General features: G+C 38.0%; 1 protein-coding gene across 2 annotated transcripts; it reads right to left on the reverse strand.

The window, feature by feature from the left end:
* Positions 1-1,432: 1,432 nt before the first annotated feature.
* Positions 1,433-5,020, reverse strand: LOC149561298 (protein trichome birefringence-like 6). Of its 2 annotated transcripts, none has more exons than XM_089825061.1 (5): positions 3,892-5,020; positions 3,069-3,261; positions 2,739-2,929; positions 2,425-2,583; positions 1,433-2,319 (listed from the first exon to the last, which is right to left on the reverse strand). In XM_089825061.1, the coding sequence occupies exons 1-5, from the start codon at positions 4,770-4,772 to the stop codon at positions 1,995-1,997; spliced, it is 1,749 nt and encodes a 582-aa protein (XP_089681187.1). In that variant the 5' UTR covers positions 4,773-5,020; the 3' UTR covers positions 1,433-1,994. The 2 variants fall into 2 exon arrangements, with proteins under 2 accessions (XP_089681187.1, XP_089681186.1); XM_089825060.1 differs by having other exon boundaries at positions 3,069-3,273; positions 3,892-4,904.
* Between the last annotated feature and the right edge of the window lie 7,985 nt (positions 5,021-13,005).

The following is a 13,005-nucleotide window of genomic DNA, read 5'->3' on the forward strand; positions in this document are numbered from 1 at the left end:
TGGTGATCTTTCATTTTTGATTCATTATTGTGGTATTTTAGTAGTCTAAATCTTGCAATCACTAGTTTTTTTTTGAGATGATGTCCCTTGGGGCATTTTGTGAAAGAATTTGGGATCCTTGTCTATTTCAATATATTATATGAAAATTGCAACTACAATGTTTGGAAATGGTTTTTGTCCTTGTTATTCTTAGATGGATGTCTATCCACTAATTTGAACATCCTTATGGACACTTACTTGATTTCTTTGTGGCCACAATTGTGTTGTCTTTGTCCTCTCCCTTTGGACTACACATTTCTTTCCTATCCCAACATAGAAGAAAGCAACGGTAATAATTATGCACAATGTATGAATTCTTTTATATTTTACAAAATGTGTGGTACATTATGTCCCCAAATTGAAAACCATAATATGGTTATTGTATAAAGTTATTTTAAGGAGCTCTCAAAGAATAAGTGAAGATTTAGGCAATATGACTGTATTTAGTATTAACAGAACTTTCTATGTACTTATAAAAAAGATTAGTTAGTTTCTTGATTTTTCCATTTCAAAAACTTCTCCCAATATCTCAGAGAAAAATCTTGCTAGAGTAAGAAAAATATAGAATAATAAGTTATGTTCTAATATTTATTAAAAAATTTAACAATCTAAATTTTATAGTGATCAATTATCTTTAAGAGTTCTGATTACTTTCAAATTGACATTTTTACTTTCTTTTAAATTAACAAATCTAACAATGTAGTAATCAATTATAAACTGGAATTATAGATAATATTTTTTTAACAAAACACATCACTTTTTTTAAAATCAAAATTTCTATCGGTTCATTGTTGTATATATTAAAACGTGCAACTGTTAGTTAATAGTTTTATTTCTAAATTTTTGCCTTCTCACTTTTCCTCAAAGATATTTGAGAGTATGTAAAAATCTTAACCTCTTTTTAAAAACAATTGACGCTCAAACTTCCTCTAAACCACCATAAACGTCCAAAAATGAGATCAGATAAATTCCATCCACACCATAACACTGAGAAAAGAAATTAAAACATCTCCACAAATACCTAATCCAATTTTCTTTCAAAGGGGATGCAGAGATATAAGATAATGAAAACAATAATTAGGTTCTGTAATTGATTATTACTTATTTGGTAGTTGTAGATTTCAGTTTTCTAGTCTCTTTCAGAAATTAATGAAGAAATCAGATAAATTCCATCCACACCATAACACTCCCAGAAAAGAAATTAAAACATCTCCACCAATACCTAATCCATTTTTCTTTCAAAGGGGATGCAGAGATATAGGATAATGAAAACAATACTTAGGTTCTGTAATTGATTATTACTTATTTGGTTGTTGTAGATTTCAGTTTTCTAGTCTCTTTCAGAAAGTAATGAAGAATTTTGGTAAGCCTTCTCTTCTATGCTATAAATCTCTTCAAGAATCTGTAGATGAATTGCTCATTATGAATAAAGTTACAGTGCCATCATACATACCGCCATGTCAAACTTTTGAGATAGTAACACCACGCACATAGTCAGCTACTGGTGCAGTACAATGATGATACAAGAAATGCACCAAAAGAGTACAATACTTTCAGACCATTTTGTTCCCTCTTGTACTTGCTGGTATGCTTTTCATGTGAAGCGTTCTCCCACTTATAACGATAACAGACAATGCCAATGATATCCGCACTGTATCTACAACAAATATTCTCAATGAAAAGGCGAGTTTATCAAGCTATGATAATTGAAACAATCCAACTTTTCTCTCTAAACTACAGTCAGCTGCTGTTATTACCACTTTTCATTAGATTAACCTTGTTTCCTTGATGGCTCCACACCAATGGAAGCATAATAGTTGTCACTAGGGCAACTTCCTGCAATGAACACAATGAAAGCCTATCCAGTCTATGAGATCTACGGAATGCTGTATCGAATTTGGAAGTCATCAGTAGGATTATGAACAATTCCTCACTCCAATAAGAAGAGAAAATGATTACTTCTTAAAAAATAACAAGGCATACAATAACTCATTCCAAGTATCTGGAACTCCAGGCAAGCACCAGTGGCTGCAATCCTGGATATTTCCTCTAGAATTCAAGACATTTTTATCAACAAGCTGTCTACCGTATATAGATGGGTGCCCATCCTTCCGAAAGTCACTCAGTCTTGTCACATTCAAGAAGGTTACTGGTGTCTTCATTTGTTCTATTACCTCCTCAACTATTCTCATTTGTTGTGGATAATGACCAAGAAATGTCTCATTGAAGATAGGTTGGAACTGTCCTTCACATCTACCTCCAGAGTCCCATTGCCCTCCCCTGTTTCCAGCATATTTGATAACATACAATGTCAAGCTACAACATGAATAGATGCCTACAAAGAGGGATACAAACAACCAACACTACAAAAACAAAGCATCACACCAGAAATGTGAAGGCGAATAGCTTCGAAAGAAAACTCGAGTTTTCCTAGAATCTATGTGTGTGTCTAACCAAGAAGCCCATGTCATCAAAGCCCTTCTGAAAGCTGTTAGAACATCCAAGCGTGGAAGCACTTTATTCCCTTCCTGATAGTAGTTCACTCTGCCGAATTTAGTAACACTTGTCATATTACAATAAATGCATTTTAAATTGTTCAAGGTTCAAATGAAACCTTGCAAGATAACGTGGTCCTAGAAATACTTAAAAAATCTAAGCCGTTCTCTATTAACTATTAAATAAGGGAAACTGAGAAGTACCCAGCTGCAGTTTTAGAGTGTGTCCACCAGTGAGCAGAATTGAATACTAAAATATCAGCACCCTTCCACTTGGAAGAACTTTTGTCAATTTTATCAATTCTCAAAGTTGGTCTCCTCTTCCTTCCAATTCTACCCTTTCCTTCTTGAACTAAGAAATGCGTGACATAGAACTCAACTGTAAAATGATAGTCCTGGAAAATTTTCCCAATTTGTGTCGCAATGTTAAGAGCACTACGAACTAAAACCAGATAACATACAAATACGATTTGCATTGTCTAAAAGGAACAAATACAAGCATATCTACACGAAAATGAGTTGGGAAGAATCTACCATGAACATGAAGGTATAGAGTCCTTTCTCTTTCGTAATTTTCCGACCATGAGTTTCGTATACCCGCCTCTTGTCTGGAACAGCTTCTCTCAGAAGACAAAGCATGGATTCCCACTGGTTCCTATTGATTGAATCTCCGACAAACACAAGTCTCTTGCCTCTTAATTTTTCTAGCATATAGGTGGCATTGATCCTAAAAAATAAGCTTCACATATTAATCGTAAGCTAATCAATTTGTTGTAGGCAAATGCTTGGATGACAACAAGGCTACAAGTGAAATGCTTTGGAAATCAAATTATTAGTTCTTTCTATCAGGAATAAGGACAACGATGAGCATTTTCCCTTTGAAATGCCTAACCTACTTGTAAATGTATTCCAAAAGAATGTAATCTAAGAGCAGCTTCGTAGGACTAGAAGTGGAAAAGAAATGAAAAAGCAAATGCCCCAAGTAAGATATTTCATATTAGATTATAAGAACTCAATATAAATAATTGACTTACACAATTTTTGGTCCCATACAGCTCGTTGATCCAAGTGGATGTTCAACCACACAACAATGACCATCCAGGGGAGAGAAACTAAACTGCAATAAATGTACCAGAATTCAATAACATACAAAGCTCCATATAAGTAAATGACTTGCAGTTTAACCCCCTGGATGGTCATTGGGCATATTCATATAAATGCAGCATAATATGTGTAGTTTTCAGTGGATTTATTGCAGTTTAATCCCGTGATATAGTCATTGCCAAAGCACACACCCAGATGACTAAAACAGGAAAGCAATAAGGAAAACAGAGAAATGGCCTCCATTTTAACTTACTTTGGAAGATTGCAGTCTTTAGGTTGCCATCTCCATTTCATGTAGCTCAAATCCCCCCTGCCATTGCCCTCGCAGTCAAAAGCCTCGTCTATAAAGGAGCAAGATCTAGTCCTGTAAAGAGGATACGAATTATCAAAGACCCATTTTCCATCAAACAAATTACATGCTGCCCCTCCCTCATTTCCCTCGTGTGGGGGTACAATCTCCACAGCTGTATCTTCTATTACTGTTTCATCTCCAGATCTAATGTTTTGCTTCGAGGGAGCTGAATTGCTTCCATGTGTGTCCATACTCAATGGAGGATTTGTAGAAGCCGTGAACGAAGCATTTGCAATGATCAATGAGCTGTGAGTAGAAACTTCCTTAGAAATGTTGCCATATGTTTCTACAGGTGCATTGGCTTTTTCTTGATCGTGGTTTTCCCCCACATCACGAAATGAACTAAAATTTCTTGAAAGCGCGATCTCTTGTTCTGAGGATGGACTTAGGGCCCCGACATCATGAAATGGACTAAAATTTCTTGAAAGCGCGATCTCTTGTTCTGAGGACGGAGTTAAGGCCCCGAAATCATTCAGTGAACCAGAATTTCTTGGAAGAACAATCTCTTGTTCTGAAGATGAATTTAGGGTTTTGGAGTTGAACGAGGAATTCAGAAAAAAGTTATCGATTTTGTCAATACCATCTCCTGTGGAATCCAAGTTCTTAAACTCGGATGTTTGCGAAAACCCAATGAAACCAGGTAAACACATCCATTTTGGGAGGATAATGAAAGCGCTCAAGGTCGGGAAAAACAAACCCAATAAGAGTAAAGTTGTGAAAGCAATACCAAAAAGGAGTACTCGCTTTGGCTTTATCAAAAAGAGCTGTTTCTTCAGCTTCATTTTCAAGCTTGTTTCCCAGCATTGCCGAAGCCCACATCAAACCAAACGCTCATGGCTTCCTATCGCGTGGCTCCACTAGCTATGATTTTCTTTCCACTGATCACCAAACCTCATTAAAAATGTCTCTTAACCAAACGTTATCCGTAGGCTGAAGATATCATCTGAATATCCATTTTTCTATGGGATTTGCAGGCCAGGGAACTGTGTGGAGATCAATAACATATAATTTAATCCATTGCATATGATCTCAAGGACAACAAAACAAGTTGTAGGTTAAAATAACTTGCACATACCTACTAAAGAGGATTCCAACTTCAGATCCACGGACCGTAGGACATTGTACAGCCAGAATCCCAAAATGAAATTGATCTGACGCTTTCCCGGGTCAAATTGGCAACATTGAAAAATTTGCCCGAGTTCACCTAAAGATTGCCCGAGCATGGTCAAAATAAAGAGGACTCAAAAAATAATTTTATCGAAGAAATTAATTCAAAGAGGGAGCTTATGAGATAGTAATAAGGGCAGAAAATATATTGATACAAGTAGGTAAGCTAGCTCCAAGGCCTCCTATGCCCTTCTTTCTTGATGTTCCAAATCATCAACCAACAATGACTCCTCTTCCCACAACTTCTACATCACAATCCCTTACTCCAGTCCCTCAAGCTTCCACATCTTCAAATGGGATAGATGAAATCAAAGAGATGATGCAGAACATGGATAAAAATGAGAAGAACCTTGATAAAAGATTGCAAGATTATGGGAAGAAGTTGGAGGATAACTCCTCTATGATGCAGAAAGTAAGCAACAAGATGGTGACTTTAGAAAGACAACAAGCTCAAGGTAGTAAGCCTCATCAATTGCAATATCAAACCCCAAGTAGTGGTAGGCCTCCAAATCCTAATCATTGGAACAATTCTTTTGATCATAGTAGGTAGGGTGGTCATGCTTCAACCTCAATTGTAAACAAAAGTAGGGCCATAGTCCCTCAAAACAATATGGCTCAAGATCAGATTTTTGTCCCTCCTGTAATTACTCCTATGCCTATTGTATGTGTCAGAAGGCCGAATCTTTTATGGCCTTGATATTCCAAGAACCTGCAACAAAACAATCATACAAGGAGGACCAATTTAAAGATGCCTCAAATATGCAAAGACAGGGTGATTTCTTTTTCATGAATCATCAGATGGGGGAGCATTGTAATGTAAATCGGGATTCCATTGCTCATAACACTAGAAGAAAAAGAAGAGCTATGAAAGATGTTGTTCTTCCTCCTCCCAATCAAGCCTCAACTTCAAATGCAATATCTCATGAGCAAGAAGCAAATAATCAATCAAGTGCCCTTCAGCAACAAAGGAAAAATCATGGCAGAAAAGATACAAGTGATCCTCAGGTTATTCCATCTCAACCTCATACAATTGTAGCTCCCAAGTGTTCTACCAAAACACCTGCTATGCCATTCAGTGTGGTAGAGCAAATGAAGAAGACAAATGTGAATATCTCCATGTGGGATGCTATTGCGACTATACCCATGCAAAAGAGGCTACTACAACAAGAATTGGAAAGAATTGAACCAAAGGATTAGACACTCAGTATGGAAAGTTCCACAAGCCTAGTACAACCATCAAGAGAGGTAGAAACAAGTAAAAAGGTTAGACCTCCTCCATTTTATATTTCTCTAATTATAGGGGGCAAACTAGTCCATAATTGCATGATTGATTCAAGGGCTAGCAGTTCAGTGATGCCTAGGTGTGTTGCTGATGCTTTAGGAATGAAATATGAGCCCATTGTTAGGGATGTATTACAGTTGGATGGTAGTACTGTCAAGACTGTAGGGATCCTTAGGAATGTGGAGATGGCCTTACATGCATGCCCTGGTTGTACTGTAACCCAAGATATCTCTGTTGCTAAGGTCAAGCCATATTTTTCCATTTGTTTGTCAAGAGACTTTACTGCCCAAATAGGTGGTTTCATATCCTTTGATTGGTCATATATGTCTTTTAAGATGAGATATGGAGCCAATTCTTCAATTAGAGAAAACCCTCAAGCCCTTCATCATACTAAATCTTACACCCCTAATTCCATCAATATGAATTACCCTATCCTAGAGATGGATGAGAATGACATAGTGAATGAGCCCACCACCTCCTTAGCAAAGATACCTGATTTTCTCTTAGATGAATGGGCTGATGCATATCAATTTGATTCTACATCAGAAACCCTTGAGACAGGTCTTAGTACATATTGTATATTGGAAAAAGATGCTCTAGTTCCCAATCTTGTGGATACTAAAGAAGATATGAGTGGGATATGGAGTATGTACTTTGATGGCTCAAGGAATAAGATTGGATCAGGGGCTGGTGTGATGTTGATTTCTCCTGCACAAGTAAGGTACTACTTCTCCTTTAGGCTCTAGTTCAGTTGCACTAATAATGTGGCCGAGTATGAATCCTTGATTCAAGGTCTCCTACTTGCTCAAAAAAGAGGAATCCAAGCCTTAAGGGTGTATGGAGAGAGTGAGTTGGTGGTTAATTAAGTGAGAAATCAGAATACCACCAAGAATGGTTTGCTCAAGTCTTATAAAAATAGGGTATGGGGTTTTCTTGAAGGTTTCAATGCATTTAATATTCAAAGCATCCCTAGAAAGGAAAATAGACATGTTGATAGACTTGCAGCAATAGGTGCATCTTATGATGTGCTAGGGAATCTTGAGGAGGAGGAGAAGCAAAAAATAAGAGTTGTAGTAAGGCCTGCCATCCCTGATAACAACATCCATTGGCAAGTGTTTGAGTCTGATGAGAAAATTTTTAGCTTCTTGCAGAATGAGGTAGAATTTTCAGGCAGGAACTAGTTGAGATTGCAGGATTAGTATGGTGATCAGATCATTAACCTCAGCTCCAACAAGCTGCCTAAAGGACTCATTACTCTAGAAAGTGTTTTTAATCTTGATGATCAAGCAAGAGGTAGGGCCATGAACCTAGCTGCTGATGAAGATGACTACATTCCAGTCATGGTTGCTGATGGAAAATCCTTGAACATGGGGAAGGTATGTTTTGAAATTGAACAAGAAAATTTTATTCATCTATGTCAAGAATTTAATGATATGTTTTCCTAGACATATGATGACTTAAAGGGCTTTGACCCAAGGTTGTTTCAGCTTACCATAGATTTAATTAATGATGTAAAACTAGTAAGAACAAAACAGAGATCAATGAATCCTAAAAGTGAACCCCTAATGAGAAAAGAGCTATCCAAGTTGATTGAGGCCAATATAATTTTTCCCATCAAACACTCCTCATGGGTAGCAAAGCTTGTCCCTGTTAGGAAGAAGAATGGAGAAATTAGGTTGTGTGTGGACTTTAGGGACCTTAACCAATCTTCCCTTAAAGATCACCATCCTCTCCCTTCTATGGAGAAAATTTTATCCAAGGTCAGTGGTTCAAAGAGATTTTCATTTCTTGATGAATTTTCTGGCTACAATCAAGTGTTGGTTAAAGAGTCTGATAGGTACAAGACTACATTTACCACTAAATGGGGTACCTATGCTTATTATAAAATGCCATTTGGACTAACCAATGTAGGTGCTACATTTCAGAAGGCAATGGAGATGGCCTTCAAAGGATTGATCAACAAGTTTGTCTTAGTTTACCTTGATGATATCACTATGTATTCTAAGAATACAGAAGATCATTTTGATCATCTAAGATAGGTATTCTTAAGATGTAGAGAGTTGGGATTTCCCTTAACCCAATCAAGTGTGAATTTGCTACTAACCAAGGAAAATTATTAGGACATATTGTATCTGAGGATGGCTTAACCATTGATCTAGAGAGAACAAAAGCAATACTTGCCCTTCCTCTTCCTAAACACAAGAAATAGCTACAAAGTTTCTTAGGTAGGATAAATTTTGTGAGAAGATTTATTCCAAATCTTGCTACCATGGTGAAACCTCTTATAGCTATGCTCAAGAAAGGTATGGTCTTTGCATGGACCAAGGAAGGGAAGGAAAGTTTTGAAGAAATCAAGGCAACCATAGCCTCAGCCCCTACTCTCATGAATCCAAATTTTGAGAAATATTTCATTCTTTATACCCTAGGTGGTGAGTCAAGCATTTCTGCTGTCCTGACTCAAAGAAATGATAAAGATGATGAGCAGCCCATAGCTTTCTTTAGTGAAGGGCTTAAAGAATATGAAGATAAATATAGCTATGTAGAGAAGCAAGCCCTTGTAGTCATCAGAGCTTTAAAGAAATTTAGACACCTCCTATCTCATAATAAGATTCATTTGTTAGTACCCCATGCCAGTGTGAAGGATATCCTTTTGAGCAAAGATATTACTGAGAAAAGAGCTGGCTAGATTACTAAAGTAATGGAATATGATATTGACATTTAGATTATCGAGTTGGTAAGAGGGAGAGGGTTGTGTAAACAGATGTTATCATCTCAAGAACTTAATGAGGAAGCTGCTATGATACTAACAGAGCAACAAGAGGTGAGACATGGTGACCCAAGGATTTGGATGAATGATATGATGAATTTATTATTAGGCAATGGATACCCTCAAGGATTAGATAGAACTAAAAGGAGACAGTATAGATCATAGTCAATTCCTTATGTCATAATTGATGGTGTCCTCTTTAGAAAAGATTTTAATGGAGCCCTATTAAGATGCCTTGATACAGACCAGGCTGAAAGAATGATCAAAGAACTTCATGATGGCCCTGATGGTGGCCACTTCTCAGCAAGGATAACTGCAATGAAGATCATGAGGGCTGGTTACTACTGGCCATCTCTATTTCATGATTGTCAGAAGTATGTGAGGAAGTATGAAAAATGTGCCTTCTTCTCTGGAAAACAAAGACTTGTAGCTCTTCCTCTTCATCCTATCTAGGTGGATCAACCTTTTGCACAGTGGGGATTGGATTCCATAGGCCCTATCAATCCTTCTTTTAGTTCTGGTCACAAATGGATTTTAGCTGCTATAGATTACTTCACCAGATGGATAGAGGCAGTTGCATTGAAGGATGCCACTAAATCTTTAGTTGTTGAGTTCCTTGACATAATTGTGACCAAGTTTGGTGCCCCTTCAACCATTATTTTAGATAATGAAAAGTCTTTTGTTGGAGCTTAGATTTGTGCATGGGCAATGGATCATAATATCTATTTGAGCACATCCTCAAATTACTATCCTCAGGGTAACGTTTTGGTTGAGTCCTCCAACAAGAACCTGATCAAGATCATGAAAAGGACAATAGAAGACAATCAAAGGTGTTGGCATAAAAAATTGAAGACTGCACTATGGGCTGAAAGAATAATGCCTAAAAGGTCAATAGGCAACTCACCATTCATGTTGGTATATGGTAGAGAAGCAAGGCTTCCAATTCCATTGGAGTTCCCATCCCTAGAGATAGCTCATCAGCTAGAGTTGATTGAAGATGATGCCATGACAGTAAGAATGACAGAGTTGATGGAGCTAGAAGAGAAGAGAAGTAAAGCTATGTACACCCTAGAGACACACCAATAGTAGGTAAAAAAGAGTTTTGACAGGAAGGCTAGGGCCAGAATCTTCAGTGAGGGAGATTTGGTTCTGAAATGGGATGCAGATAGGGAAAAACTAGGAAAACACTCAAAGTTTGATGCATTGTGGAGTGGCCCCTATCTAATTATCAGTTGCAAATAGGCCAATGCTTTTCAGTTAAGCATGCCTAGTGGTGAAATTTTGCCCATCCTAGTCAATGGGATCTATCTCAAGCCATGTTTCTGACAAGGGTTGAGGTTCTATACATAGTTAGCATAGTCTCATTTCTAGTTTTCTCTCCTATTTTCCAAGAAGTGCACGAGCATAGGATTGTCTTCGTGAGACAACAAGTTTTGAAATTTTGAAGGGTGCAGAAGGAGGTTTTGGTCTTTGGTTCCAATTGCAGAGATAGGAGTTTTAGGGTTTCCCTCTTAAACGTAGGGTTAGGGTTTCACAATATACATAGGATCCACATCTTTATGACTATGTAGCCCAATGGATGCTTCAGGCCACTGGTCTTATGCATAGTGGGCTAGCATCCCCTATGAGTTGCCAGAAATGTTACATATTGTGCCCCCTCGCCAAATATTTGAATTTTAAATACTGCCCGCCCAACAGTCATTTCTTGATTTAATATTATTTTAAACATCCCAAGAATATCAAAAAGATTAAATAATCAAACCTTATGATTTTTTTCTGCATGCCCACAAGTTCCTCATCATCGGATCGAGATAGATCAATAGTTGACGCTGTCTCGCTATGGGATGTTGCACATTGTTTTTCCATAGCGACATAGCGCCTTTCAGCCATGTGTTAGGTGGGTCCTCCTTTTCCCTACTGTTTCTTTGACACTGAGTTTTGACAGATCCACGGTGGGTGCTATGGCACTATCAAAAAATCTCTATTCCTCATCGTTAGCGACATAGCACCCAGATGGAAAGTGTTACTGTGGCGACATCAATTGTCAGGTGGGTCCCAAGTACACCCTGTCAGATATCAGTGATGAATTTTGGCACGCGTTGGCATTGGTCAATTTTTTCATTGGATGAGGTATGATTGTGTAGAATGTGGGTCCTGCGAGGACTTGTCAGACAGGTTGGCACATGGCCAGTTCTCATTGGTTGGTACACTGATAGATCAAATCCATCTTGCTCACTGCCAAATCTCAAAAAATCAACGATGGGTACTATCTCGCTATGGGAAGTTGCTCGGAGGATATCCATAGTGACATAGTGCCTCGGTGACAAGTGGCATAGATGATGTAATGGGCCCACCCTTCTCCAAAGTGATATTATGGCTCATCCTCGATGGTAGTTGTCAAGCGGGTCACAATACAATGGTGGTTTTTCATTGGTCCACTTAGCCAGCTCAGTGTGCAGTTGTACAATTTTATTGATCACTATAGATCTAAGGACATCGATAGTAGGCACTATCTCACTATGGAAAGTTGCGAGGATATTACCCATAGTGACATAGTGCCATTGTGCCACATGGATTAGCGGGGCTAGGTCTCGTCAAGATGAGGACATCAGGTTGTGCCAGGTGGTTGCCAAGTGTGCTGACATTGGTTCTTGGGCTCAAAATTTTTAAGGGCAAGCACAATAATTCGACGAGTCTTCCCAATCATCAAATTTGTCTGGATCAGGCGGGCGCTATCTTGCTATGGAAGATTACTCGAAGGATACACATAGTGACATTGCACCTTGATGACATGTGTCTCGGTGGCTCAAGAAATATTGACAATTAATGACAACGGTCATAATAATTGCCACGGTCAGCATTTTAGAAAGATCACTGTAGTCAAAGTTGAGTTGGCGCAGTTAGTTAAAAGACATGGTCAACTCGGGGAGACTTTGCAGGGTGGAAAAAAGATAAAAGACTGTTGGTCCACGTGGCTCATCCTAGTACCAAGATAGGTTGATTTGCTAACCTTGTTGATTCATGAGACATAAACAGGGGAAATCAAGGGTTTTGCACGAATCTAATCTTCATCATCAATTTCAACCACCCTGGAGTAAATGCGAAACAAAGAAGAGCACTCTACCACCCCAATCTATCTATCTACCTGGTAAGAGCACAGTTATGGCACCATTTCCATCTTCTCGGGGCCCTATTCCAACCAAGATCAGATATCATTGCATCTAGATCTATACCCAGACCATATTTTCTCCATGATTGTTCCTTGCAGGACTTAATGGCAGGTAGTTGCGAAGTAACTATAGTTAGAGGACATCTCAGTTATGCCTGCACTATAAAGGCAAAACTTTATGAATTTCGTAGGGTCAATCATTCTCTGTTGTTCTCTATGGTTGCTCTAAAATTTTAGTTTAAAATTCCCTTTGCCTCTGAACTACATAATTTTTTCCTTATCTCTTTTAGCCATTGGTGTGAAGTGCAAGAATTCTTTGCCTCCACTAATGTTTTGTGAAAATCTGTAATCTGCATGACTGTATCTCCTTCGCCTACGAATGATAATATAAGAAAATCTCTCTTTCCTTATGTCATTCATCCTGGTCTTCTAATTTGCATGTGATTATTAGATTAAAACAAGTCTAAATGTGTATATCCTTAGTTTCATTTTGGTTCAAAAGTGCATATATGGGCAGAGATTGGTTTGGACACTCTATTTTGGTGCATCACCTCTTTAGATTAGATTAGGTAGATTTGCTTTCATGCTCTCCTTCTCCCTTTTCCTCTCCAAGAGTAGTTGGCTGCATCT

Source organism: Cupressus sempervirens, chromosome 4 (genome assembly GCF_028749045.1).
Source record: "Cupressus sempervirens isolate cs-2001-9-10 chromosome 4, ASM2874904v1, whole genome shotgun sequence".
Taxonomy (NCBI): Eukaryota; Viridiplantae; Streptophyta; class Pinopsida; order Cupressales; family Cupressaceae; genus Cupressus; species Cupressus sempervirens.